Source organism: Strix uralensis, chromosome 13 (genome assembly GCF_047716275.1).
Source record: "Strix uralensis isolate ZFMK-TIS-50842 chromosome 13, bStrUra1, whole genome shotgun sequence".
NCBI classification, from domain to species: Eukaryota; Metazoa; Chordata; class Aves; order Strigiformes; family Strigidae; genus Strix; species Strix uralensis.
The window spans coordinates 7,628,434-7,655,334 of NC_133984.1; the positions used below are offsets into that span (position 1 = coordinate 7,628,434).

The 26,901-nt window shown below is 62.1% G+C and overlaps 3 protein-coding genes across 8 annotated transcripts; 1 reads left to right on the forward strand and 2 right to left on the reverse strand.

Annotated features, from left to right (window-relative positions):
* The first annotated feature begins 2 nt into the window (after nucleotides 1-2).
* Nucleotides 3-7,034, forward strand: CSTF2 (cleavage stimulation factor subunit 2). 4 transcript variants are annotated; one of them, XM_074882458.1, is made up of 15 exons: nucleotides 3-124; nucleotides 274-352; nucleotides 1,045-1,214; nucleotides 1,522-1,658; nucleotides 1,777-1,896; nucleotides 1,995-2,150; nucleotides 2,279-2,402; nucleotides 2,719-2,781; nucleotides 4,066-4,125; nucleotides 4,724-4,865; nucleotides 5,231-5,382; nucleotides 5,679-5,956; nucleotides 6,318-6,443; nucleotides 6,588-6,713; nucleotides 6,810-7,034. In XM_074882458.1, the coding sequence occupies exons 1-14, from the start codon at nucleotides 67-69 to the stop codon at nucleotides 6,708-6,710; spliced, it is 1,788 nt and encodes a 595-aa protein (XP_074738559.1). In that variant the 5' UTR covers nucleotides 3-66; the 3' UTR covers nucleotides 6,711-6,713; nucleotides 6,810-7,034. The 4 variants fall into 4 exon arrangements, with proteins under 4 accessions (XP_074738559.1, XP_074738558.1, XP_074738560.1 ...); XM_074882457.1 differs by having other exon boundaries at nucleotides 6,842-7,034; XM_074882459.1 differs by lacking the exon at nucleotides 4,066-4,125 and having other exon boundaries at nucleotides 6,842-7,034.
* Nucleotides 7,035-7,592: 558 nt separating this feature from the next.
* NOX1 (NADPH oxidase 1) lies at nucleotides 7,593-13,464 on the reverse strand. 2 transcript variants are annotated; one of them, XM_074882611.1, is made up of 13 exons: nucleotides 12,419-13,464; nucleotides 11,300-11,395; nucleotides 10,811-10,921; nucleotides 10,634-10,718; nucleotides 10,410-10,555; nucleotides 10,150-10,331; nucleotides 9,778-9,916; nucleotides 9,580-9,672; nucleotides 9,175-9,410; nucleotides 8,932-9,094; nucleotides 8,658-8,804; nucleotides 8,320-8,444; nucleotides 7,593-8,163 (listed from the first exon to the last, which is right to left on the reverse strand). In XM_074882611.1, exons 1-13 carry the CDS (start codon nucleotides 12,668-12,670, stop codon nucleotides 8,037-8,039), a joined length of 1,902 nt encoding a protein of 633 aa, XP_074738712.1. In that variant the 5' UTR covers nucleotides 12,671-13,464; the 3' UTR covers nucleotides 7,593-8,036. The 2 variants fall into 2 exon arrangements, with proteins under 2 accessions (XP_074738712.1, XP_074738711.1); XM_074882610.1 differs by having other exon boundaries at nucleotides 10,811-11,395.
* A 106-nt stretch (nucleotides 13,465-13,570) lies between these two features.
* XKRX (XK related X-linked) lies at nucleotides 13,571-25,205 on the reverse strand. 2 transcript variants are annotated; one of them, XM_074882612.1, is made up of 4 exons: nucleotides 24,771-25,205; nucleotides 18,458-18,819; nucleotides 16,192-16,451; nucleotides 13,571-14,678 (listed from the first exon to the last, which is right to left on the reverse strand). In XM_074882612.1, exons 2-4 carry the CDS (start codon nucleotides 18,754-18,756, stop codon nucleotides 13,933-13,935), a joined length of 1,305 nt encoding a protein of 434 aa, XP_074738713.1. In that variant the 5' UTR covers nucleotides 18,757-18,819; nucleotides 24,771-25,205; the 3' UTR covers nucleotides 13,571-13,932. The 2 variants fall into 2 exon arrangements, with proteins under 2 accessions (XP_074738713.1, XP_074738714.1); XM_074882613.1 differs by having other exon boundaries at nucleotides 25,102-25,117.
* Nucleotides 25,206-26,901: the final 1,696 nt, after the last annotated feature.

The following is a 26,901-nucleotide window of genomic DNA, read 5'->3' on the forward strand; positions in this document are numbered from 1 at the left end:
GAAGCGGAAGCGGGGGGACGGGGTCGGGAGAGGGACCGGGAGCGGCGGCGAGGCCCGGGCGGCGGGATGGCGGGGCTGTCCGTGCGGGACCCCGCCGTGGACCGCTCCTTGCGCTCCGTCTTCGGTGAGCGCCGCGGGGCCGGGCGGGGCCGAGGGCAGGGCCAAGGGGGGCGGGCGGGCCGGCCGGCCGAGCCCCCCCCCGCCGCTCGGGGCCGGTATCCGCTCAGCCCTCGGCCTCCGCGCTGACCCGCGGCCGCCGTCTCTCCTCCACAGTGGGGAACATCCCGTACGAAGCCACAGAGGAGCAGCTGAAGGACATCTTCTCAGAGGTTGGGCCTGTGGTCAGCTTTAGGTGAGAACGGCTGCGGCTTCCCCCTCCTCGGTTTCCCGGGCAGATGTGGCCCCGGGCCCCGCGGGTGGCGTGGGGCTGGCCGGGCCGTGCAGAACCGGCCTTCCCACGGGTGGGAGCAGAGCAGCTGCTGGGGGGGCTGTGACGCCGTGGCAGCGGTGCTTGGGCGGCAGGGCGCTGAGGTCCTGTGCTGAGGTCACCTGGAGATGTGGAGCGTGATGGCCCGAGCACAGCAGCGCGGAGGTGGGCCCGCTGCTCCGGGCTGGGGGCACCTGCCCTGCTGTGGCGCGGGCTGGTAACTCCTCAGGTCCTGGTCAGGCTTTGTGCAGAGTGCCCCATCCTGGCTCGGTACCAGGCATCAGACAGCTCTTGATGAAGGGCGTTGGAGCTCATGGAGCAGCCAGTCCAGTCCTGTGCCCCCAGGAGCTGCCTTCGCGGGGTCACGGAAAGCACAGCGCTTGCGCTGACGGCCTTCCTGGGCACCAGAGCTTTGGGAATACCTATCAGCCAGGATCCAGGAGGCCTTTTGGCTCTGGCTAAGGGCCAACTGTTGCGTTTTTGCTCTGCTCCCCAGCGCTCCTGTGTGGTGTACCCCAGTAGCCTCCTCCTGAGCGATGGGGAGCCGTGGGCGCTGCACGCTGCTCGATGCCTGCGCTGCCCTCAGCAGCGGTGGTTCTCTCCCCCTTGTTGTGCAGGCTGGTGTATGACAGGGAGACGGGAAAACCGAAGGGCTATGGCTTCTGCGAGTACCAAGACCAGGAGACGGCCCTCAGTGCCATGCGGAACCTGAACGGGCGAGAGTTCAGCGGGAGGGCCCTGCGCGTCGACAACGCGGCCAGCGAGAAGAACAAGGAGGAGCTGAAGAGTGAGTCTGAGTTTTGTGGTGGAGAGCGCACTGATGTTGTGCTGGCCTGCCCTTTTCAGCATTACAAAGCACACCTCTTCTGTGAGGCTGCTGAGGTGGAGACCTCGTGGAGCTGACCTGCTCCAAGCGATGTAGCAAGTAGTTTTACAGAGGGGTGCGTGGGCTCAGCTCTGTGTTTTCTCTCCCAGAGAGTCTCCCTGTTTGCACTGCCTCCCCTTCCCCATAATGGAGTGGTGCTTCCCTTCTGAGGAGCCGGTTAAAAATGGCCAGTTCTTGTTGCTGTACAAGGTCATAAACTCTGTTGCAGGCTTGGGCACGGGTGCACCCATCATAGAGTCACCTTATGGGGACCCTGTCAATCCTGAAGATGCCCCCGAGTCCATCAGCCGGGCAGTAGCCAGCCTGCCGCCCGAGCAGATGTTTGAGCTGATGAAGCAGATGAAGGTAAGTGAAGCAGAGAGCTGCACTCTCTGCGTGACCACAGCTTCTACCACCGCTGCCCATGCCCTTGCAGCCCTTGTCATGCCTTGCCAGAGCTCTGATCTGCCTCTTGTCTTCTCAGTTGTGTGTCCAGAACAGCCCCCAGGAAGCCAGGAACATGCTGCTCCAGAACCCCCAGCTGGCTTACGCTCTGCTGCAGGCCCAGGTGGTCATGAGGATCGTCGACCCGGAGATCGCACTGGTTTGTCCCTTGCTGCCTCATCTGGGGTCGGTGGGATATCGGTGGCAGCCTGCTGTGGAGGGGGGGTGGAAGAGAACTCCTTTTTCTTCTGCCCCTAGAAAATCCTGCATCGCCAGACCAGTGTTCCTCCTCTGATCCCAGGCAACCAGCAGCCAGTGCCAGGGCCGGGGCCTGGACCGGGACCAGGGCCTGGGCCAGGGCCAAATGCCCAGCTGAACCCGCAGAATACCCCCTCGTCCCAGCCGCAGCCCATAGTAAGAGCCTGCACGATGCATGTGCTGTGTGGAGCAGAGACGGGCATTGCCAGCTCCAGCTCTCCCAGCTGGGGCACGCGTGCCCAGGTGACGGGGCTTCCCTGAGGTCCGATTTCTCTCCTGGGTAGGGTGGGATGCACGTAAACGGTGCTCCTCCTCTGATGCAGCCGCCCATGCAGGGAGGAGTGCCGGCCCCAGGACAGATGGCAGCTCCCGTGCAGGGCCCAGGCCCCGGCCCCATGGCTCCAGGAGGTGAGTGTGTGGGTTTTGGCTGAACGATGTCCTGGGCATGCGGGTCCTGCAGACAGCCCCCCTCTACTTGCCCCCTAATCGAAGGGCTTGGCCCCGTGGGAGCACACGTAGTCCCATACCATATCTTGTGGTTGTGGCTGCTGGCAGTAGCGGTCCGGAAAGCTGGCTTATCTTTGTGGGGTCCCCACAGCAAGAAAATAAACCTCCAGTGCTCCCCCAGGAGCTGGGAGGTGGGGAGGTATTTGGGGCCAAAGGAATCAGTCAGTGGTGCAGGGATGGCTGAGAAGGGATCTGATCTCTGCCTGTTCCCTCTCAGGTGGGATGCAGCCGCAGGTTGGGATGCCGGGTGGAGGGCCTGTCCCCTTGGAGCGCGGACAAGGTAAAACAGACATGAGTTAGTGCTGTGTGTCACGTCAGCCTCGCTCTGGCGGGGACCCAGGCCACAGGTGCTGAGCAGGGCTGCGCCAAGAGCCCCTGCCAGCTACCCACAGCCTCGCCGTCCCTGCATCGGGGGCAGCTCCTGCAGCACCGGGCTGCACTCGGGATGGTTCGCTTAGGCGCAAGGCTGTGGTAGCAGCTCTCCTGCTTGCAGGGCCCCAGCCCACACACCACTTTGCTCCCAGTTTGTCCTGCACCGTGTTGTGCAGACGTGCCCTGGAAGCCAGGAGAGCTGCCGGTCCCTGCAGAGCCCTGCCGAGCGGGACGTGCCTGTGTTTTCCATCTCTCTGTGAGCCCGTGTCTGTCCCTGTGCTTGTGCGGGCAGGCAGAGCTTGCTCTTCTCTGGTCTCTGTCCTGCTCCTTTGCTGCCTGGGTGCTGGGAAGCAGCTTGTCCTGCCGCCGTGTCTGTCTCCTGGCGCTCCCTGTGCCGTGCCCGGCAGAGGGAGCTGGCCCTTCGCTTTTGCTTGCGACAGTGAGTGCGAGGCTTGGCAGGGAATTTCCCGGTGAGTGATGGCATGGCTTTCCCTCTGCAGGCACGGTCTGTACGGCCCAGCCCCGGAGCCGGATTCCTTACGGTTCACACGCTGCATGGCCGCCCCGTCGAGCCGTGTGCCGGGGTTAGCACAACCAAGGCGTTCCTGTTCTCCCAGTAATAAGGCACGCAGGCAGTTGACACCCCTATTGCCTGGACTTGTATCGTAGGCCTTGTTTCAGGAATGTGGCAAACCTGTTCTGAGATCCTCTGGTCTTAGGTACTTAGAGGCAGCTGACTCTCATTTTCTTTGGGGTGGGCACTGCCTTCCTGAGCGCAACCCAGTAGTTCTTGGCACCCGGAAGGTTTTGGAGAGCGGACAGAAAGCTGGCACCGAGGAGTGCCATGGGAAGCCGTGGGCAGGAGCTGGCTGGCTGTGCATTGTGGGGCGCAGCATGGCCCCGCAGAATGCCGATTCTCTTGGCAGGATGTCCTCCTGCCCTGCACGTTCACGCAGTGAGTGAGGGAAGGACCGTGCCAAAGCTGGCTGTCACGCCTGTGGTGACAGAGGTGGCCTTCGTGAGAGGGAGGTTGATAGACCTGCAGCATGCAGCACCTTCTCTGTAGGTTTTCCGGGGGACTTCAGGGAGTGGAGGCGATCCTGCAGGCAGCACTGTCCCCAAGGCTGAGTGCATGTGTGCATACACTATTTACGTGTCTGCTCTTCTCCCTCTTTTCCTGCTGCTTGCCCAGGGAACCTGCAGCTCTCGCCCGTGGGACCTGCCAGGCCTGCGTCTATCGAACGCGTTCAAGGTATCCCCGCACCTTCCAGCTCCCTCTTCCCGTGGAGCTCGTTGTGGAGTGTGCAGAGAGCAGCTTTCAGCCCGCCGTGCTCAGGGCTGGGGACTGGCAGAGTTAAGAGGAGGAGGAGGCAGGATTTCCCCTGGGGCCGGAGGAGCGAACAGGCTAGTGCTGTGCACAGAGAGCCACCAGTGGAAAAGGAGAGCCCGCTTGGAGAGGGCCTTTGCCTCGGATCCAGCCCCCTTTGACACCTCACTACCAGGAGCCTGCCAGGTCTTGCTTTGCTCCTGGCCCCACGTCAGCGCGGGGCGTGTAGGGATCGCCCCGGGGACGCCCCACGCTTGGTTTGGCCACCTGGTGCCATAAGGAGCCTGAGGCAGAGCCAGAGAGAGAAAGAGAGGGATAAAATGAGCAGCCAGAGAAGGGGCTTTGGTGCGCTCCGGCCTTGAGCAAGGGGCTGCCCCCCCTGGTGGTCAGCACAGCCCACCCACCTGCGCGCTGGAGAGCAGTGAGGCCGCCCTGAACCCCAGCCCCGAGAGCGCTGGGGGACAGCCTCAGAGCGGCACTGGTGATGCAGATCCTCACGAGCTCTTGTGTGTCTCCCTGGCAGTGCCCATGCCAGACCCGAGGGCCCCTATGCAGCGTGGACCTCTACCTGCTAGTGGCCCGCCGCCCCGAGGCCTTTTGGGAGATGCCCCGAATGACCCTCGCGGAGGGACCCTGCTCTCAGTCACTGGAGAAGTGGAGCCCAGGTGAGGGGAGAGGGAAGGAGAGGAGCCCTTGGCACTGTCCCCTGCCCAAGGGTGACCTCTTGCTGAGGACAGGGATGGCACCAGCCTTCCGGGAGTCACCGCTGCCTGGTCGGAGGCCTGGGTGCTGCCGACCGCGGGGGCCGGCCCGTTTCCCCGGGGACGGGGCATCCCCGGGGTGATGGCAGCAGCCCTGTGGCACGGGGCCGACAGCACCCGTCCCTGTGCCAGCCTCGCCCTCCTCCCCTGCGGCCGGCTTCGGGGGCAATCCCAGCGCTCTGCCCAGACCGTGCCAAGCCAGCGTCTGATTCACACTCTCTCGCTTTTTCTCCTCCTCCTGCTTTGCTCTCTTCGTCTCTCTGCGTCAGAGGTTACCTTGGGCCGCCCCACCAGGGAGCCCCTATGCACCATATGCCTGGTCATGACAGCCGTGGCCCCCCCCATGAGATGAGGGGGGGACCCATGGGAGAACCCCGACCACTGATGGGAGAGCCGCGGGGGCCCTTGATGGATGCTCGAGGTGAGAGAGGGGGCATGAAATAACGGGTGGCTTAAAGCGTACAGACAGGAAGGCAGAGTGGAGCCCGCTGCCCCGACGCGAGATGTAGGAAGGGGGTTTGGGCAGTGAAACCACGAGCTCCAGGGCAAGGAGGGACAATCCCACGGGGCAAGGGACTTCCTCCAGGCATGTCCCCTCTGCCCCCAGCCCTGCACCTTCCGGGCGTTTGCCTCCCAGACAAAGGAGGCAGCGGGCTCGCTCCCACGCTCCCTGGAGCGCTGCTCCCTTCAACAGCTTGCCTTGTCTTTCCTCTGCAGTCGGAAGAGATCCCCGAGGGCTGGAGCCACGAGGATTGGAGCCGCGAGGGCTGGAGCCCCGGGTGATGGAGGCGCGAGCCCTGGAGGCGCGAGGCCTGGAGCCACGGGTCCTGGAGTCGCGAGTGCTGGAAGCCAGGGCCATGGAGGCCAGAGTCATGGAGCCCCGGGGCCTGGAGCCTCGAGGGCCTGGTCCCAACCCACGTGGCCCCATGCCTGGTGGGATACAGGGCCCTGGGCCACTTAACATGGGAGCAAGTGGCCCGCAGGGACCCCGCCAGGTACACATGACACCTCTGCTCAGCCGGTTGGGCACAAAGGGTGTCTTGTAGATTGGGGCTGGGCGGGGGGTGTGACTGCAGCTAGAGAGGGGAGCACGTCCCACAGAGCTGCACTGCCCATCTGCTGGGGACAGGACAAGGCTCAGGCCTCTCTCCACCTCTTCCTGACGGGCAGGAAGGAGAGCAGGAGTTGGAGGGAGAGGAGAGCACGTAAAATGCATGGTAGCCTGTCTCTCTTTGTGCTCGGGCATCTTCAGGCTGGCTGTGAGGGCATCCATCTGATCATCTGCTTTGTGTTCCTGTATTTGTATGGCTGAGTCTAGAGACCCCTTGGTCCTTACCCTCTCTCTCGTGCCCACAGGTTCCTAACATGGCAGGGGCAGGCATGCAGGGAGGAGGCATTCCTGGGGCAGGGGTCCAAGGAGCTGGTCAGCCCGGAGGCTTTAGCCCTGGACAGAGCCAGGTCACCCCCCAGGATCATGAGAAGGTGAGAGGACAAAAGGGAAAGGGTGAGACAGCAGGAGCAGCACTTCCAACGTGCCTTACTGTGCTGGGGACAGCCCCTTCCTGGCTCTGGTAACCCATGGCTGCTCTGGCAGGGCACGTCTCTGATTCCCCTCTCTCCCCACAGGCCGCCCTGATCATGCAGGTTCTGCAGCTGACGGCAGACCAGATCGCCATGCTGCCCCCGGAGCAACGGCAGAGCATCCTTATTCTAAAGGAGCAAATCCAGAAATCCACGGGGGCACCCTGACAGGTGATGTCCTTAACCCGGCCTCGGCCTGTGCCTGCTCCCCTTTAGTATATTGGGGAGCTGCTCTGGATGGGGCTCTACCCTGCTTTTCCTCTCCAGGCCGGGGCTCACTCTCCTCCCTCTCCTCACAGCCCTGGCAGGCGTGTGGTGGAGATGCCGGCCACTGGACAGGGGCAGCTGCTTCCCGTTGCCATGTGAGCTGACGCTGAGTTTTGGGAGAGTTTTCTCCCCTCCACACACAACGTTTTGCCCTCCCATTCATCCTTTTTTCTGTGTGTATATTTTATGGTGTTTGAAATAAAGTGGGAGGAGGGTTTGAGTAAAGCCATGTCTCCAGCTGCCTTGTTTGGTCACTCGTGGAGGCCGGAGTGGGACTGTTGGGTTCTGGGAGCAGTCTGGCCTGGCTCCAGGCTAGTCTCGCCTTCCTCCTTTCTCCCCAGCACCAGGGCAAGATCTACACATGGGACTTCTTACGTGCGGTGCTGTTCGCAGCTGTTCTCAGGGGCGTAAGGGAAGGGCAGGCCAGGGAGCTCGGTTTTCTGTCCCTGCCGACCAGGCGGGAGGGGCTCCGTATCTGATTGCTGTATCGCTTACCATGCCGGCCTGCTCCAGGAGGGTGGTTTTTTCCCTTCTTCTCTGCATATGCTTGAGCAGAATTTGTTGCCTTTGCCTGAGCTGCATTTGAAGTCGGCCCTTGCGCTGGTGTGTGCTGGGTGGGCGGTGCAGGCTGGCTCTGGGCAGTGGCAGCGAGCCCCCACAGCCAGGGGGTGCCTTACCCTGCACCCCAGTGGGTTTGCTATGAACCACGTTTTTTATTGCAGCCCTACAAGGGGACAGAGCGGGCTCCCTTCATACTTGTACAGACCGAGTCACCACGATGGCTTTTATAGCAAAGGAAAGCGTCCGTGTTTAATTTACCCTTTAAGGCTGAGGACTGTTTAAACCCAGAGGGGCCCGTCTGGCCCCTAGTTCCCGCTCGGCGTGCCCACGGGCCGTCCCCATCCCCATCCTGTGGTTCTGCCCAGCCCGCTGGGTGCTCCCGCTGCTTCCCGCTGCTCCGGCAGCATCACCACAGCACCTGCCTCTGGTTTCTTGATGGGGGGCCCGCTCCCCCCACGAGGACCTATTGTAGACCGGGTCAAGAAGGCAGCAGTCTTTGAACCTGGAGTTTCTCCTGGAGAAGGATGAGCTTGCCGTGTCTCGCCGGGCTTCAGTTTGTGCACTCTCCAGCAGATGCTTATCCCTGGCCCCCAAGACCTCTGCTGTGGGGGGTGAGGTGAGACCGGCAGGGTCCCCTGTCCACTGGGATCCCAGCCTGGCTTCTGCTTAGAAGTTCTCCTTGTTGAAGTAGAATTTGACCTTCCTGGGGTCCAAGCTGGAGTGCTGGTGGCAAAACTTCTGCAGGCTCTTTGCCAAGGCATCTGGCCCACAGAGGAACACGCCGACCACCGATCTGCACACAGCAACGCAGGGAAAAGTGATCTAAGCTTTTTGGGGTCCTTACAACCTGTGGGGCACGAGCATGCCCCTCACAAAGCCAGTGCTGGATGCCAGGGAGGAGGGGGTGCCTCCAAGCTCCGGCACCCTGCACCCCCTGCCTGGCTCTCACCTGGGGTGGGCTGCAGCCACCGCCGCAAACTCGCTGTTCCACATGGGCCGCCCGAAGATGGTTTTGTGCCTGAGGCCCGTCACTGTGTCCGTAGCGGTGTCGAAGCGGAGCGCCACATTGTTGGCCTGGGCAGAGCGGGGATGGTGAGGACCCCGGCCGCCACCCGTGAGCCCACCTCCAGTCCCTCACTGTGGAGGAGCATCCACCGCTGACGCCCACCACGCGCTGCTCCCACACTTGCTGCCTGCAAGCTGTTGATGTGCTTGCCCTATCTCTCCTGCCTGCCTCGGCCACCCCATGTCCCCCCTTGTCACCGTGCCTGCCCGTGGTGGACTCACGATGCTGGTGTCCCAGCCGGTGAGGAAGAGCCGGTAGGTGAGGAAGTCCGCCTTGCCCGACTCGGCCATCTTCTGCTCCAGCGAGGCGAGCAGGTCATTGAACCAGGCGAAGGCTCCCGTGTCCCGGCAGAGCCAGTAGAAGTAGATCTGGGATGCAGAGGGAGAGGGGTTGCTCAAGATGGAGCAGAGCAGGAGGGGTGGAAGGATGCAATGTTGAGGACTGGGGAGCCCAGCATGGAGAAACCCACGGCTGGGCCCATGGGGCACCCCATACCTTCTTGGTCTTGAGGGTCTGGTCAGCCTGCTGGAACTTGTACCAGATGGACTTCAGGATGGAGGCGAAGGGGGTGACGCCAATGCCCGCTCCCACCAGCATGGCCACCTCGTACTGGAACACATCTTCGCTGGCCGTGCCGAAGGGGCCGTCCACCTCGATCCTGGCCGAGGGAGAGCCTGGGTGAGAGGTACGGACTCCCCAGATCCCCGGGATGGTCTGTTCAGGTGCTTCCCAGCCTACCTGGGCATCTCTGGATTCTGCTGTTGGAAGGTGTCAATGAGACGCTCCGTCCAGTCACCAGCCGCCCGGATATGGATGGAGAAGAAGTCCTCCTCGGGCGCCGAGGTGAGGGTGAAAGGGTGCCACTCCAGCAGGGAGATGGTGGGGCAGTTGACGAAGATGTACTGCCCCACCTCCATGCGGAAGCCCTTCTTCTGCATCTGCAGCTCCAGCACGCGGGCAGGGTGCATGACCACCTGTGGGGCAGGGACGGGGCTCAGCACCTCGCCTGGCTCATGTCCCCGGGCAAGGGGCTTGGGCAGCGGCCCCTGCCCGCATCCCCATGGCCACCCCGGCAAGGAGCTGCAGCACTGGTGGTTGCGAGGGAAGGAACTGGCAGCGAGCACAGGCTCCTCCACCACCCACCTTGGTGACAACCACCTTCTGCCACGCACGCCAGACCCGAAGGATCCGCTCGAAGATGTAGAGGAGGACGGGGGCCAGAACCCACTTCCAGGACTGCAGGGGTGGAGGAGAGCAAAAGGTTGGGGAGGGCCAGGGCTGGAGCATCCCAAAGGCAAGAGAAGGGCTTCTCCCCCCGCAGCCATCCCGTCGCTGCCCTACCTCAGCGGGGATGCTCCCAAACTCGGGGTGTTTGCAGCAGTCGTGGCTGCAGTCCTCTTCCTTCTGTGTGAGATACTGGGCGCAGCGACGGGGGTGCACTTCCTCCATGCTCTCCTCCGTCTGCCCGCGCACCAGCCCACTGTGGGGAGGCCAGGGATGAGCCCAGGGGCCAGCTCCTGCCCCCCCACTGGGGCTGAGCCGCGCTGTGTGAGGCCAGCTGGGCTAGCCAGCCCTGGGAACGGGTTGCCCGCGGCCTCACTGAACCTTCTCCGGGGCTGCATCGCTCCCTGGGGCAAGCAGAGCTGCCACACTGGGGGCCTGCGGCTGCTGCCCCTTGCTATCCTGCCTTCAGGGAGCTGTGGGGATCCTTACGCGATGCCGTGGATGACGAGGCCAGCGAAGTAGATGAGGAAGAGGTGGTGCGTGTACCAGAAGACCTCGAAGTAGTTCCTGCGGATGAACTCGGTGGAGGACGTGACCATAAGTATGAGTGCCAGTGTGATGATGACCCCCGTCAGCCCTGGGATGGTGGTGAAGGCCACGTACTCAACAGTCTGCAGGGGTGGCAGGAGGGATTAGGGAGGCAGGGGACAGGTGGTGGTGGGGGGATGGATGCTGGGGCCCGCACTCACCGTCTGGTTGGAGTGGATGGGGTTCAGCCACTTGTTGCTGCCTTGCAGGTGCATCTTGGAGAGGACGGCGGGGAGGCTGCGGTCGGTGGCTTGCTGGCTGTGGTTGTAGCGCTCCAGGTTGAAGAGGTGGGCAATGGTGTGCACGGCTGGGCAGGGGACAGGCACGTCACCCACCTGGCCACCTCCCAGTCCCCCCTGTGCCCCAGCCCGGTGCGGGGCTGTACCTGTGAGCAGGGCCAGCATGTAAGCCACCAGCTTGTGGAAGGTGAGGTTGTGGTCCAGCTGCTTCCGGAGCGTCCGCCTGCAGCACTGCGGGGAGAGGTGGTGGTGTCAGGCCGAGGGCAGGGACGGGGATGGGGACAGGGACAGCCACGCTGGCCGTGCTGCTGTGGGGCACTCACCAAGCAGGTCCCACGGAGGAAGGAGAGGAGGTTGCGGCAGACGGGCAGCAGGATCAGCATGCTGTTGAAGTTGAGGCACTTGGCAGATGCTCGTGCCCATGCCAAGGCAGACTGGGGAGAGGAAGGGGGGTGAACACCGCTGCCATGTGTCACAGATGGGGTACGTCTGCCTGCAGCCATGCTGACCCCCACGGCTCTGCCCAGCATGGTGCTGTGCCGGGACTGGGACAGAATGGGGACAAGCAATACTGGGGACTGGGAGGGAGTGATGCTGGACTGGGCTGGGGACTGGGAGGGGTTGATATTGGGCTGGGACAAGTCAGGGACTAAGATGGACAGGCACGGAGCAATGCTGAGCTGGGAATTGGGATGGGGTGATAGCAAGCTGGAAGAGGGCAGGACAAGGAGGGGGAAAGGGGTGCTGCAACCCCCACCCCACTGCAGGAGGGCTCCGAGGGACAGGCAGGGTGCTGCGGAGGGGCATCTTACCCCAAGGATGGCCCTGGTGTAGAAATACCGCTCATCCCGGTCAAAGAACAGAAAGTAGTACGTGAAGAGGAAGATGTTGATGCCCAGCCAGGCTGCCTGCAGGGGAAAGCCGCAGCCTCGTGAGAGACCCCGGCCTGGGACCCCCCTCACCCCACAGCACTCGGGTGCGGGTGCAGCCGGAGGGCATCAGGGCAGCACATCCCCTCCTGCTTCCTTATGAGCTGCGGCAGCACGCACAGGGCTGGGACATGGGTCCAAAGGTGGGGAGAGGTGTGGGAGTCTTGCAAAATAACTGTCTTGTCACCCACAGCCCTGTGCATCACCCACACATGAGGAAGGAGGAAAGGCAGGTGCAGGCAATGCCTGCACGGCGGGAGTGCAGATCCACAGGGTGGTCAGGGCTGCGTGGGGAAGACCCTGGGAGGAGGGAGTTTCGCAGGGATCGGGCTCACCCATCCCCTGCCTAACCCTGCTGCACCCACACTGGCCCCTCTCACAGCCATCCACTTTTCGCAGAGCTCCCAAAACTACTCTCCCTTGCTTTTGTGGTTTTTGCTTTAAAAAGTAATTTAAAAAATGAAAATAATCCAACTTTCTGCAAATCCCTATTTTCCCATACATTCGCAGCTCCTCACGCAGCAGTGAGCAGCCAGCACGGTGCCGGCCGAGCAAGCCCCGTTACCCCACGGATGCCACAGCACGGCACAGCAGATCGTCCCTGTGGTGCAGGTTCCTCACCCCGGCATGGGCTCTCACGGGAGCCTCCTGCTCTCACGTGGGGAGAAGAGGCACAGGGGAGGTTCCCGGCCAAAGCAGATGGGCAAAGCAGAGTCAACTTTAAGTTTTGCAGCAGAATCACCCCTTTTCTTTGAGTTGTGTTTTCCTTAAAACTTCAGTTTTCCAAACCCCATCCCTCTGCTGGCCACCTGGGCTTTGAAGGTTGGCTGGGCAGGGGGGGGGTGCTTGTCTCTACCTGCAGCCCAGCCCCAGGACAGCACATCAGCCCCCATTTCCCCCACAACCCTCCCCAGGACCATGCCCAGACCGTGTCCCCCCGTAACCCCCCCGCATCGCCCTGGCCCCTCCCAGCAGATGAGCCCCCCAGCCCCACACACTCACGAGGACAGCAGCCGAGAACCAGTGGTTGACCAGCCAGTTGCCCATGGTGCAACGTCCTCGTGCCTGCCTGCCGCTGCCTGCCCCTGCCTGCTGCTGCCTGCCGCTGCCTGCCCGACGTTTTATGGAGGCAGCAGGCGGTGCACCAGCCCTGGCCGCGGGAACAGCACTGCAGGGACTTTCCCCAGAAAAACCTTTGAGGAAATGCTGGGCAGTTTCAAAGGACACCTTCCAGGAAGGCAGGGCTGACCCCATTGACCAGCCCCAAAACTGGCCCCCCAGACTGGCCGGGCATGGCCCCACACTGAGGGTCCCCCATGGCCCTACAGCTGGGCGCTGTGGGACATCAGGCTGCTCCTCTTGTTTTTTTGCAGTATTTGGGGACAAAAATGGGCTTTTTTTTAAGGTAGGAATTTCCTGGTGGGAGGAAGTTGTGGAGGGTCCGTCCTGTGCCTGGCTCAGCTGATGTGCCGTTCCCCAGCCTCCCTCACTGCCCCTGTTTTACAAGAAAACCACCACAGGAGGAGAAGCATCCCGGTGCCAGGACCTGTCCCACGGATCCACTCCATGGCAGGTGAATTAAGAGTGAGTGCCAGCGGTGCTGCACCACCGTGGGCACCCCAGGGGTGCTGCACACCCTCAGCCTGGGACCCAGCACCCTCCAAACTGAGCTGACCCCACAAATCGGTGCTGGGGGTGCGGTCACGCTCCTGGTTCGAGGTCAGAATGCCTGGATCCCATCAGCATCCCTGCTGCTCTGCCAGCCACTCTTCTGCCTGCTCCTCTTCTGCCTGCCCTCGGCGGTGCCCAGCGCTCCTGCTGGGAACAGGAACCAGTGCCAGGGCCTCGAGCCTGGAGGAACAGGTTGGGCAGGATTGCTCCTTGCTGGCAAGCCGGGTTGCTCCTGGCCCACAGCCATGGCTGACGGAGGTGCAGGATGAGGCCGGCCCCTGTCCCGCCATGCTCCTGCATCTTATCGGCTCCATTGTGGGGCTCCCACCAATCCCCACTTCCCACTGGTGCAGCCCCAGCTCGGTGCCCATGAGCACGAGGGCTACGTGGGCAGCGGGCGTGCGCACCCATGCCAGCCCCGGCAGGACGGTCCCCACCCTCCGTGTGAGTCACCGGCCACCCGCCAGCACCCGGACGCGCAGCCACAGCAAAGTTTCTTTACTGCTTAAAACAGTTCCACCGGCACCCATGGCCCCAAGGTCACCATATGTACCGTAGCGGGCAGGCGGGGGGTGTCCGCGGCACCCCAGGGGCTGTGCACCGCATGGCAGCCGGCTCGCAGCGGCAGGCGGGTTGGGCACCCCGTAAGTCCTTCATGTCCATGTGTGCAGTGCCAGGCAAGGCGGGCACGCTCCTGTCCCCCTGTCACCGCAGGGACCCACAGGGACCCGCTGCTAGGCCAGGCAGCTCCTGCCTGGAGCCGCGAGACCCCTCTGGCTGCCAGTGCAGCCCAGCTCTGCCCATCCCCATGTCTGTAGCCGGCTCCTCCGGGTGCTGGCCGTTCCTCAGACGATGCTGTGCCTCACGCCGGGCTCGTGGGGCACCTGGAGGCGCAGAGGGGTCCCTGACCGGTGCCGGCGGCAGCAGACGCAGTGCAGGTAGTCGGCAACATTGTGCTGGAAAAGCTGGCGGCAGGGGTGCAGGTACTGGAAGAAGAGGAGCATGAAGTAGATGCCCAGGCAGTAGCCAAGGAGCAGCTGCACCACCAGCAGTGGCGTGCAGATGTTCTCGTAGACATCTGTCTTAAAGAAGTACCAGAGGATGACGAGGGCCGCATTCTCCGCCAGCCGGGCCACATAGTACACAGCCAGGCGGCCCCAGTTCTGCGACTTGTCGATGAGGTCCCGGTCGGCCAGCTTGAGCTGCACTGCTGACCAGCAGAACATGTTGATGCTGGCGTAGAGGAGGGTGAAGGCACAGAGCACCACCACCGTGCCCACCCGGCTGAAGTTCTTCTCGATGTTGTCGGGCAGGCGGGTGCCGCTCCGCCAGAACTGCACCCAGGGCAAGAAGAAGACCACCAGCAGGTTGGCCAGGGCGATGGGGATGATCCAGTGCTTGAAGACGGTGCTGAAGAGCACGAGGACGGCCACGCGGGTGGAGATCTCCAGGCTGCGCCACAGCACGATACAGAGGAAGGCCAGCGGCCGCAGCTGGACCTTGTAGTCATCGTACTTGACCTGGATGGCCAGGATATTGCAGACGAGCGCCCCGTAGGTGACCGACACCAGGCAGATGCCCATGAGGACGGCTGCAGAGGGAAAGGTCAGGGGAGTCAGGCCAGGGAACCTAGTTCCAGTGCCAGGACCTGGGCTTTGTGCCCGGCCTCTACTGCCCCAGGTGTGAAATGTGGGGTCCCAACCCCGTGTGTGAAGCGTGGGGTGACAACCCTGGGTGTGAAACGTGGGGTGACAAGCAACAGGGCTTACAGCAGGAGGCTCAGTGTGAGCACTGCTGGGACAGCTCGTGGCTGGTGGTGACAGACCCCATGATGGGGTGGCTGTGGGGGGAGCTGCAGGCAGCAGGAAGCTCTGCTCCCAGATTTTCTCTCTATGTTAATAAACCTGAGACCTTTGCCAAACTGGGGTCACTCCTGTTCTTGAACCAGGCACCAACCCCCCTGACCTCTGCACGAAATGCTGCTCTAGGGGGAGTGGGTCATGGTCTGTGCTGCGAGCATCCCTCTGCCCTCACCCGGGCCAAGAGCCGCGCCACTGTAGCCCACCATTCACCCCAGAAGCATCTCAAGAGCCACCCTTGTCCAGGGGCTGCAAGGTCAAGGTCATTCATAGGGAATGCCAGCAGCTGCTCACATTCAGCGCAGCCAGGAAAACTGTGACACAGAAAAAGGGAAGCATACGGCTCGTCCCAGTCGCACCGTGCCGGCAGCCGTGAGATGCAGGGCTGAGCTGAGACACCTGAGCTGCGAGGGAATCACCCAAGATGTGTCAACCGGGATTCACTTCCCGCATCTGCTGCTGGAGGAGCGCTGGGGCTCATCCTCCCCCTGCTGCTCCCACTCCCCAAAACGCCCTCATGGGGGACTGTGGCCAAGGAGGGGGTTTCTATGGGGCATCTCCTGTGTTCCCCTTTCCATGGGCCTGCCATGGGCACAGAGGGCAAGGTGTGGGCTCCCAGCACGGCTGGGAGAGTGGGTCAGCAGGGGAAGCTCCTTCTCTGGGCATTACAATCAGAAAGGTGCAAGAGCACTCCTGCACGCCCGGCTCAGCAGCATGCCGAAGAGGGTTTTAAAAGCTCGTTCCGGCGCATCCAGCCCCCGAGCACATAAACACCCCATGAGCCTGGGAGTGGGAGCGCTGGGCTGGGAGCTCCAGCTGTTGGGAAAGGCACAGAAATAGATCTGACAGAGGGACTGTGAGGAACCCAGAGCCTGTAGCTGGAAAAAACCAGTAACTAACGCAGACTGGAGCAGCCTGGGGCAGGGGCACGGCATCTTTATGGGACAGGGCACCAGGTGGATGGCACGGCTCCATAGGGCACTGGGGCTGGGAGCAGAGCCTGGCGCCTCGGTCACCGCCAGCTCTTCCCACTCTCCCCAGCCTCACTGCAAGCTGGAAAGCAGAGTGCTGGGTGTGGGAAAAGCAAACTAGGAAACAGGTGAGGGCCCAATCTCTGCAGGTTGTGCTTCACGTTTAGGGGAGTCCGGTGGCAGCCAGCAACCCCAGCAAGCCCCCCAGAGTTTCATTCAGATGCCACACTGGCATGTGTGGCTCCAGGGGAGCCCACGGGCCAGACACCCTTACCTCGGGCGGCGGGGACGTACTTCTCCAGGACACTGATGTAGAGCTGGAGGGTGAGCTGCGGGGTGGAGCCCAGGAAGGCCTGGATGACCGCCATGCGCTTGAAGGCGTTGCGGTGCGTGGCCAGCCGGCGCACCGAGTGGCCCACCTCCTGCTCCATCTCCACCTCGTAGCCTTTCCGCAGCCGCCGCTTACGGGTGATGGTGACGTAGGGCTCCTCCTCCTTCCCCGACCAGCAGTACACCACCAGTGCCTCCATACACCTGGGGAGACACGGCAGTCATCACCCCGCCAGCCCCCCCGCTGCCCCCCGACACCTCCAGCCCCTCCTCGCCCGGTGCTGGCCAGACCCTGCTCCTGCCACGTGCAGCCCAGCTGATTTGGGCAACCGTTCGCAGTGCTGCAGGCAGTCCCTGGCGCCAGGAGGTCAGGATGAGGGCAAGGTCACACCAGGACCACGGGGATGCCCAGTGGCCGCTCCTCTGCTCCAGCACTTACGGTGAAGCGTGCGGGGCAGGGGGACAACAACCGCCCCAGTGAGGGGTGCAACAGCTGCTGCAAGTGGAAACTGTAGCTCTGCTGGGAGCGAGAGATATGGGAAGGGGTTAATCGCCCTCGGGTTCTGTTTTCCCCACTGGCACAAAAACAGCTCTTCCTCTAAGCAGAGGCAAGAGAAACTTTCTGATATCGTCTTTGATCTCTCCTCTTGAGCAGAAGGCTTCTGCGCTTCCTTCTTGGTGGGGACGGCAGGAAGGGGAGCGCAGGGTGAAGCCGGGTGTGCTACAGGCAGATAAAACAGCGCTTCCGATAAAACCCTCATGAGCAGGCAGGGGAGGTGGGTTTCTCCCACGCTGCTCCCCACTGCAAGGCCAGCGGGACCCCCAGCCCCTCCACACACAGCCGTGAGGTGGGTGTGCGTGGGCCAGAGGCGATCAGCAGAGGAGGACCCATCCAACAGGCTTGGCTCCCGCTCGGGGACGAGCTGGCTCTGGGACCAACAGGACGTAATTATTTATGAGCGCTCATTAGGACAGCAGAAGTTGCTCTGTTTCAGACCCAAATGGAATGAGGTTTTTGGATAAATTCTTGCCAGATCAGGCCAGCACTCATGGCTCATTGCAAACTCTTTAACGGGAAAAACGGTTTCATCCAAAAGGCCCGGCTTCAAGGGCAGTCCCAGCTGGCTCCCGGTGCCCTGTCAGACCTCCTCAGCAGGCTGGGCTCCATCTCCAGCCCGAGGAGCTGACTGACACAGCCCCCCCGCCCCGAGCAGCTCTGGCTGGCTCTTGCAAGTGGCCAAGCACCATTATCTCCATCTCAGACAGCCACGGTCGGTGCAGTGAGAGCTGCGGCACCATCATGGACCCGCAGCCCTTCCAACGGCTGGCAGCGCCGAGGTGGAGCTCCCCGGCCATCTCCGAAGATGAAATGTGGTGACGAGGACACCCCCAGCTCTCTGCTTGCTTCCGGTGACGGAGGAAGCGGTGCAGGCCGCGGTGGTTTTGCAGCTCTGTGGGTACGGCACCCCCCAAGGCATGGCTGCCGGCATGCCCTCGGGGAAGGAGCCCCCCCTGCTGCACCCCCTGTGCATTCTCACTGGTGGCCAGGGTGACGGCAGCCCGGGGAGGCCCCGCAGCATTCCCAAGGAGTGAGAGATCAGCACCTCTCCAGCTTGTGCAACATCCACACCCTCGCCCTCCTCTCCCCCAGCATGGTCAGGTGGCCCCCCAGCTCCCACGCCCCCCTGCTCCTGCACCCAGCTCCTCACCTCCATGCCCCATACCCCCCCACCTGTCCCAGGCCTGGGGGCCTTTTCTGGGGGGCAGGACCCCTGTTCCTATTCACCCTCAAGCACCCCAGCCAGGATTTGCATCTGTGCTCCCAGCCTAAACCAGGCGATGGCAAAACCCAAAGGCAGAGTGAGACGCTGGCAGCAGAAAGCGACCCTGCGAAGAACCTTTTCAGCAGCTGAGAGGCAACAGGCTGGGAGAGGCTGGGACAGGGGGCCCAGCGGGCAGCACCCCCCGGCAGGACCACGGCATCGCTGGGGAGGGGTGGCCAAGCAGAAGACCCCCGCGGGCCGGGAGCAGCCGTGTCCCCAGGGGAGGAGCGGGGAGGGGGTGTCGGGGAGCAGGCAGGAGCAGCTCTGGACACACCGGGCTTGGCTACACGGACAGATTTGTGCTGACAGTCAGTGCCCGGAGCGCCCCGCCATGCCCGGTGCCCGCGGGACCTGCCGGGGGGTCCCCACGTCCCCCGCCGCGCTCACCTGATGATGGGCCCGAGCTGGAGCAGGTGCATGAGCAGGACGAGGGGGCGGTCGCGGCTGAGGTCGCGGTGGATGAAGATGAGGGTGAGCTGCACCAGGACGGAGGGGCAGAGCACGAAGAAGACGGTGAGCGCCAGCCAGAAGCGGTCGTCGGAGTGGCCGTAGGAGAGGCAGAGGACGGCGGCCGCCGCCCCCTCCCCGCAGAAAAGCGCCGTCGAGAAGACGATGCCGAGCGGCAGCTTCGCCCTCGACGGGGCGGCCGTGGCGGCGGGCGGGCAGCCCCCGCTCGGGCCGTCCATCCCGGCCCCGGCCCGGCCCGGCCCGGCCCGGCCCGCTCAGCCCCGCCGCGGCGCCATCCCGGGCTGCAGCGGAGAGAAGAGCCGCGCTGCGGGGCGGGGCGGGGCGGGGCGGGGCGGAGCGGGGCTCCCCCGCCGCACGGCGCCCCGACGGGCAGCCCTGGCCCGCCCCGCCGAGCCGAGCCGTGCCGAGCCGTGCCGTGTCCCGGCGGGGACGGGGCGGGCAGCACCGGTAGCGCTGCGGGCCCGCCCCGACGAGTACAGGGGGCGGGACACCCCGCCGGACCCCGACCCTCCGTCCTGGGGTCCCCCGGCCAGGCATCCCGCCGTACCCGCCACCCACCCGACCCTGGACACACACACCCCCCCCAGGTCCCCACCTGGGTAGAGCCCCCCGCCCCAGGACAGCCCCACCTGCACCCCTGCACCAACAGAGCCCCCTTCTTTGCCCTGGATCTTCCACCCAAGACTCCCCATCTCTGCTGGGAACCCCCACCCCAGGATGCTCCCAACATGGCCAGGACCCCCCTGGCAGCCCAGGACCCCCCTGTAGCACCCACCCTGGGACCCCCCACTCCACCAGCCGTAGCCCTGCCAGCCCCCATACTACACCCTGCGTGCCCCTGTACCTCTGGGGTCCTCCCTGGGACCCCTCCACCATGTCCTGGCCCAAATGGGCCCTGGCAGCTACAAGCACCCCAAGGTGCAGCAATATGGGGGGTGTTCCCTCCAGGGTAGAGGTGTCAGGCATCCCCAGGGACAGGGGGGTCTCGCCATGGGGTGGGAGGGGATGCCAGTGTGGGTGCCAGCCCTGCCTGCAGCCAGGCCTGTGCCTTTTGCCAGCCATCTGCCAGAGCACTGCCTGCACCCGCTCCCGCCCCAGCTCCAGGGGACGACCCTGAGCTCCAGCCCCAGGGAAGGGTGTGTGGGGCTGGGCCAGGACACCCACCAGCCCGTGGGCCAGCGCTTTGTGGGGCAGCATGGGGGAGGAAGGGTGTTGCGAAGGCAGTGAGAATTTTGGTATCTCACAAGTCCAGCTGTGTCAGGGACACCCCTTTGTGTCTGGCGGGTAGCTGGTGTGTGGGTGCAAGGCTGTCCTCAAGATTTAGTTTGGATGTTACAGAGATGTGGCTCCTGCACCCTTGATGCTCCTACTTCCAGTTAGGAGACAGTGAAGACCACCTCGGCCCACAGCTGAGCAACGTGGTGCTTTTCCCATCACCTTGAAGGCGATGGGATGTATGGAGTCGCTAACAGAGCCAGACATCCCATCGCTGAGCCCGCCGCGCCACCCCGCACCCCCTCCTGTCTGCCCCACCTGTGGTCCAGGCCCAGGGAGGCCAGCTGAGCTCTGCACCTCTGTCACCAGCACAGCGGTGGGAACACGAGGCTGGCAGGGTTGCTTCGCACATCGGTGTCCATGGGGCTCCCTGCTCTGCCCATGTGGTGGCCCCCAGCACCAGCCCTGCTTGTCCCCCACGAGCAGCTGGGCGGGCGCAGGCAGCTGCCGGCGTGGTGCTGCACACGCGCTGTCTCGCCCAAGCGCACGCTGCCTGCCAGATTACTCAGTTCAGCCTGGGCACACGCCGGCTGGCTGGGAGGGATGGGACAAGGCAAGGAGTGTTTGAGGTCAGCCAATTTTCCCTGGTTTAGGCAGACCAGGAAGTCTTAGGTAACTTAGAAAAGACACTCGGTGTTCATCCCTTGGCAGCCAGGCCAACTCGCAAGGAGGTGCCCACACTAATGGCAAGGATGCTGTGTCCATCGCTTCCCTGGCCACATGCAAGTCAAAAGCGTGAAACCCACCCCAAACTCACTTTCCCCCATTTTACCAGGCTGGAAGCGTTACCAGGGCTATCAGGCTTATCAGCAACAGAGCTGGGAATAAAACCATCTGAGACCTTGGAGGCTGCTTCTCCCCTGACAGCAGCTCCTGCACAGAAGCAATCCCAGTCTCTGCAGCTGCTCAGCGCTTTTCCTTCCAAAGCTGAACAGCTGCTTCAGGAAACCACAAACACCATGAGCTCACACGGACTGGCCTGACCGGCCGTGATGGGAGACCTACGTGTGACCGCTCAGCTCTGGTATGATAGCTACATATTTTCAAGCTGTTTTTGGAAAACAGCCTCTCCAAAAAAAAACCTAGCAGGGCAAAGGGCAAAGGAAACAGTGTCCAAGATAAGGAGCCTGCTAGCCAGCTGAGTGGCTCCGGAGAACGCCCCGGGTGGGAGCTGTGCACAGGCCATGGCTGTGCCTGGCTGGGCGCGCAGCCGGTGACGGCACATCGTGCAGCGCTGCCAACTGCTCCCACACCTCTGTATTAGCAGCAAGAGCAACTTGCAATTTATACCATTTATGCAACTTCTATTTATCCAAATTAAAAGCATCCCCCAGGAGTCTGGCAGGTCACCAAGCCCTCGGCTGAGCAATGCCTGGGCTCCGACTCATCGTATTTTTAATTTCATCTTCCCCTGCTTCATGATGAAATACTTAAGAGTAATTGTTTAAGCAGTCAAGAATTCCAATCCCGTGTCCAGAAGCCCTGGCAGCCATCAGGGTAATGGAGGGACGAAGCTTCACAGCGCTTCCCACACTGGTTATTATCCCATTTTCTGACCCAAGCACGGAGAGGCAGTGGACTGTTTTCTGGTTCATGCTGTGAGTCACCCCTCAAGCCTAACCCTACCTGTTCACAGCTCAGCCCTGTAAACAGCAGACCATAAAAGCGATCTGTGTCACAGATAGCATCAGCGAGCGATCCTGCCCCCGCTGCCTCCACCACTCCCTGTGCCTGCCTGCTCAATGCCTGCGCCTCTGCCTGCAAACCCAGCATGGCTCGGGCTGCACAGACACCCCGTGACACTGCTGTCACAGAGCCGCCAGCTGACCCAGAGCTGCGGCAAGCCAGGAGGGCCTGCCTGGGCACTGGGGACATCGCACCTTGGCGTTCTCGTGTGCAGTGGCCGGATTCTGGTCCAGCAGAGCAGGCAGCTGCTGGCCAACCCTTGCTCTGAGCCCTCCCAGAGCAGCCCCTGGGCTGTGGAGCTGTGGTCTGGGTGGGTGAAGTGACCTCCAACACGGTGCGAAGCTGCCATGGAAGTGCCTGTCGGATTAAAGCTATGGTGCCAAACAGAGGGGGACTGTGCTGGCATCTCTAGGACCACTTGGGAAAGTGAGGGGGTTTAGATGGGTTGCAGGTTACTTCTGTTACAGCAGCATCTAGAAGCTCGTGTGTTTCGCAGACCTCACTGTCAGGAGCTGGAATAGGAGAGAAAGGAAGAGGGAAGGCGAGAACGCTGTTTTCTCTGCACAAGGGTGGCCTCGTGCCTTGCTGCAGGCACCAGCATTCAGGAGTCTCCCCCAACCCGGGGATACCCAAGGCACTGGCCCAAATCCTGCCACCACGAGCGGATGTCAGTCCTCCTGTTCCCACAAATGCCTGCCCCGTCCTGGAGACCATCCCAGCTTCATTATTTTCTTAATCCCAGCCTTCATTATTTTTTTAATCCCAGCGTTCACACAATGCACTTAGAACACAGAGCCGTGGCTGTGGTGGCTGCCTGCCGTGTGAAATGTGGGACTTGCTGTGCAGTTTTTCCAGCCCCTTGCACGCCTGCGGACGAGCGAGAGCATTTGTGTGTGAGAGCCCGGGCTGTACGCGGGGTGGGAGCAGGCTCCCTTGCCGGCTCTCACTCTGAAAATAGCCATGTCTGCTTTACACATGCCTGCCTGGCAGCTCGGCTCCTGTAAAAGGAGAAAAAAAGAGCCGCTTGGAAGTGGCAGGTTGCTCCGTGCCAAAGCCCTTAAAGAACCCAGGTGGGGAGAGCTGCCGGCGTGCTCCCGCAAGCTCTCCTCTCCTCTGCTCAGGGCACTGCCACCGCACTAGGACCCGGAGCAGACGCCGCTCCCAGGGTGCTCGCTGGGACATGCCAAGTGCACGCTGTGTCTTCCCAAATATAGCCCTGCACACAAAGGTGGAGACAGCTGCTCGGGGTGTGGGGACGACTGTGCTCCCCCCCACTGCCCTTTGGGATCTGAAACCTCCCCGCTTTGTGCTGAGGATTAAATACTCAGCTGGTGCTGCACAGGGCGATGGTGGGGATGCGTTGATCCCCCAAAAGACCCCGTGTGCTGGATGAAGGGGAAATCACTACGCGTTCCCCAGCTCGGCAGGCAGTGAGCTGGGGACATGGAGCCACGCTGCCCTGAGCGGCAGGGCTGGCAGCTGGGAGGGTCCCAGGAATCTGTGAGCCGGGAACTTTTTACTTAGTTTGGAAATAGCTTTGCAAATGACTGGTTCTCACAGGCTAAACTGTTTGGATTTTGCATTGCTGTCTCAATAACTCAGCTGTATTTTTTCCTGTCCCAGCAGTCTGTGGAATAGTTTCTGGTTGGGGAAATATTTTTTCCATTTGCTTCATCATGAGATTGCTTTTGCCGCTCCATTTCCCCGTCCAGCTTCACTCCCTTATACTGGCTGGGAGAAAAACCCGTGTCTGCCCTCAGGACGTCATCCCCTACTGCAGGCTGGAGACTGCTGAGCCCACCGCCGGGCTTGGTGCTGCCAGAGCCAGGGTGCTCCTCTGGCATGGGCCATGCCACTGCTGCCTCACAGCTGAAATCCTTTAACAAGAAAATAGTTACCTTCTTCAGGTGCATTTACAGGTTTTTGTGATATTTGCACATTTTGAAGTCATGCCTCTTTGGCTATAGACCCAGCTCAGGCAGCAGGTGATGCTGGAACACTAAATGAGGCAGGAAGGGTTAAAATTACTTTTAATTAACTGATTTCCCTGGTCCCACCTGCTGTAAGAGTATACAGCCCTGGCACCCTGGCAGTGTGCTAACCCAGTCAGGCTGCGACTGCGCGTGCCCGGGCATCCTGGCAGGCAGGAGGGATGGTTTACACTCTCCTTTCCCCGTGCTTTGCTGCAGGGAAGCAGCAGGAGCACTGTAACCCTCTCAGCAAAACCACTGCAGGAGCCCAGGTAGGGTTTATACCCACAGCAGGGGCATTGCAGAGCTGCGTGCATGGCGCAGGAGCAAGCTGGCAGCTTCCCCACGCAGCAGGGAGCAGAGCAAATCCCAGCAGAGGAGCTTGCGCTCCAGTCCAAGCCTCTGCTGGGAATTTGTGTTTGCTCTGGCTGGGAAGCACCCAGTCAGAAATGGGGTGAAAAGCAACCATCTCCCTGCACGCTTCCTCCCCTGCTTCTGCGTCTACTGCAGGGTGGTGGTACCGGTGGCAGGGGAGCAAAGAACGCTCCAGAAAAACAACCTCCCTTGCCCAAAATAGCTCACAAAATGGTTGCTGGCCTGGCGGTGGTGAGCACGGCCGGTTTGCACCACAGCCTCTGCCCTTTGAGCAGGCGCGGAGGCCACAGTGCAAACCGACCCCCCTCCCCGCCGCCACGCCAGCCCGCCAGCAAACATCCCCGGTGCCCCAGTTCACCACCACCAGGTCTCCGTGGCATAGGCTGTAATTATCTTGTATTTCCAGCCTGACTACGGGGCGTTCGCCTGTAATTAGCTCTTGGGATTTAGGAGCTCGTATGATCCGGGGTCATCATTAGCCACCAGAGCCATGCTGGGATTTAAAGGGACGATGTGGCTATTTGCATATCTACCGCCTCGGTGTGCTGCTGCTGTCGTCTGATGCGTTAAATAGAAAGATGAGTGCCTCCCCAAAGTCTGTGCATGTCCTCGCCCTGCCATGGATGCCTTTTTGGGCAGAGACGATGCGGTTCCAATCAAAGCAGGAGAGCTTGCAGATATTTCCACCAGGTCTGGTCCTTGCTGTCACCTCAGTTTTGGTGACACCCCAGCTCAGGGCTCTCGGTACATGCTATAGGCAGCCCCTATAGCTCTGCACTGCCCACTGCTTTCTCTTGCAAGCTGTCATTCCCCATGTGCAAGCTCCCCAGCCCTGCCACTGCTGTCCCCCCCCACTCTGCTCCTCACCCCAGGGGTCTCAGGTGGGGGTCCTGGTGTGCCCGATGCTGACTCGGGCGCGTACTCACGGGGTCTAGGAAAGGCGAGGCAGGGCAGCCTGCCAGCCCGCGTCCATCTGCGCTTCTCCGCGGTCCCTGTGATTTCGCCTCCTTCCCTCGCCTGTGACACTCCAGCGGGCAGAAATAAACCCAAAACACATGCCGCCTTCCGGGAAGTGGTGCCAGGGGCCAAGCAGCCCCAGGGCCCTGGGCACAGCCCTCCCTCGGGGCTCCCAGTGGCACCAGTGGCACTAGAGGGTCCAGCCCAGCACGGTGCTGGGGCACAGTCCAGTAGCAGCTCTGGCGAGGAACATCTCCGGTTATCCACCAAGATAATAAATTCTGCTTTAGAGTTTCTCACCTGGCAACAGTCACCAAGGAAACCTGGACGGCTGCTGCGGGTCTCCACTGGCACTGCCCGGGGGGGTCCCCGCAGCGCTGGCAGGGGGGCTCTGGCTGCACCCCGGCCGGCCGACTACACAGGCGAAAGGCCAGCTGCCTGCTCTGTAACCTGAGCCCAGGCCCGGCAAAATGCCCATCGATCTGGGCTTGGCCCTCACGCCGCCGCCTCTCTGGAGTCGAGTGTGGGTTTCACCAGTTTTGAGGTGGTTTTTGAGGTTTTCCCAGCCATCCGTGTGCATTGGGAGGGGCAACCTGAAGCTGCCTCAGGCACCCAGGGGGTTTCCCTGTCAACAGCGACGGCGACCGTTTGGCCGGGGATTTTGGACATTTGTGTTAAAAGCAGCAGGGCCCAAGTGCTCAGAGATCTCTGGAAATCCATCGGTGTCAGAGGGAGACCAGCTCTCGCTGCCCCTCAAGGAGGTTGGGCCACTGCATCCAGGGCTGCCTGACACATGGTGCCTCCCTATTTATAGCACCTGTGGTCATTTTGCCAGCCCCTTGCTGCCTGCAAACGTGGTGCTGCTGCTGGTCCCAGCAGGCTGCCGGTAGGGACACAGGAGCAACAGGGAAAAGCCATCAGGCTGGGGACAGGGCTCTGTCCCTGGGCCAGGCTAAGGCAGCTGAGTTGCAGCCACTGCCTCACCACCAGCGACATGGGGGTGAACAGTCACCCCAAATATCGTTGCAAGTGGCCATGATATCAGTACGGAAACTCCCTCCATCAATCATTAACTACACGTGGCTCTGGGCCCATGGCACAGCTCTGGGACAACTCCCTTGCCCAGGGGAGGGGGCTGAGCATTCCAGCAGTGTGCAGGATTGGAGAGAGGAGCTGTGCCCAGCCTGGGCTTGCACCCCTGGGGCCATCCCGGAGCTGTGGGACACCTGGCAGCATCTCAGCATCCTCGGCTCGTGGCTGGGTCTCAGCTGATCAAGGTAGTGCTGCTGGCACTGGTGGTTCAGCATGGACCCGTGTGAGCCAGCGGGATCTCTGTTTGCTCCCCAGTGTGGCTTTTGGAGGGTCTCATGTCCTTGTTCCTCCAGACCCCCCACCCACAGCTCCTGCGGCTCAGACATCCCGGTGCAGCCTCTTCTCCTCTGCACACAACAGCGGCAGCATGCCAGGGAGGGCAGCCCTGGCTGGGGAAAGCAGCAGGAAACCTGAGGAGCAAGATAAGAGCTTCAGGGTTGCAGATCAAGGAGTCGGGGTTTTTTTTGGCTCCTCTCCCTGTGCCATTGTCCAAGGGTCCCTATCACCTCCCTGCTCCCAGCCAGGTGCCTGCTCAGGCTGGTTGATGTTTCGGTTTCAAGCAGCACAGGACCTGCTGCTGCTCAGGGGGTGCCTCATCAGGGCATGAAATACAATCAGTGAGTGGTGATGTCCCCCAACCTGATGCAGAGGGGACCCCAGGGCGGGCAGCAGAGCCATGCATACTGTGCAGGGGCTGCAGAGAAACATCCACACAGGGATTAGGCAGCAAGGAGCCAGGGACGCCGTTCCTTAGAGGGGACACTAATTCAGCTGGAAACCCCACGTGGGCTGTCAGGCGATGTCCCCACCACAAGCCATTTAAGCCAGTGATGGAGGCACGAGGCTGCCCAGAGCCGTGCGGGTAATGCAGTGCCATGCCCTGCTGCCCAGCACAGCGGGCTGCCCCGCAGCACTCCATGTCCCAGCGGCCACTGGTCTGGGCCGACCCACCAGGATTAAGGAGGTTGTGAGGAGTAAGTAATTTAAATCCAGATTAGATTTAAGAAG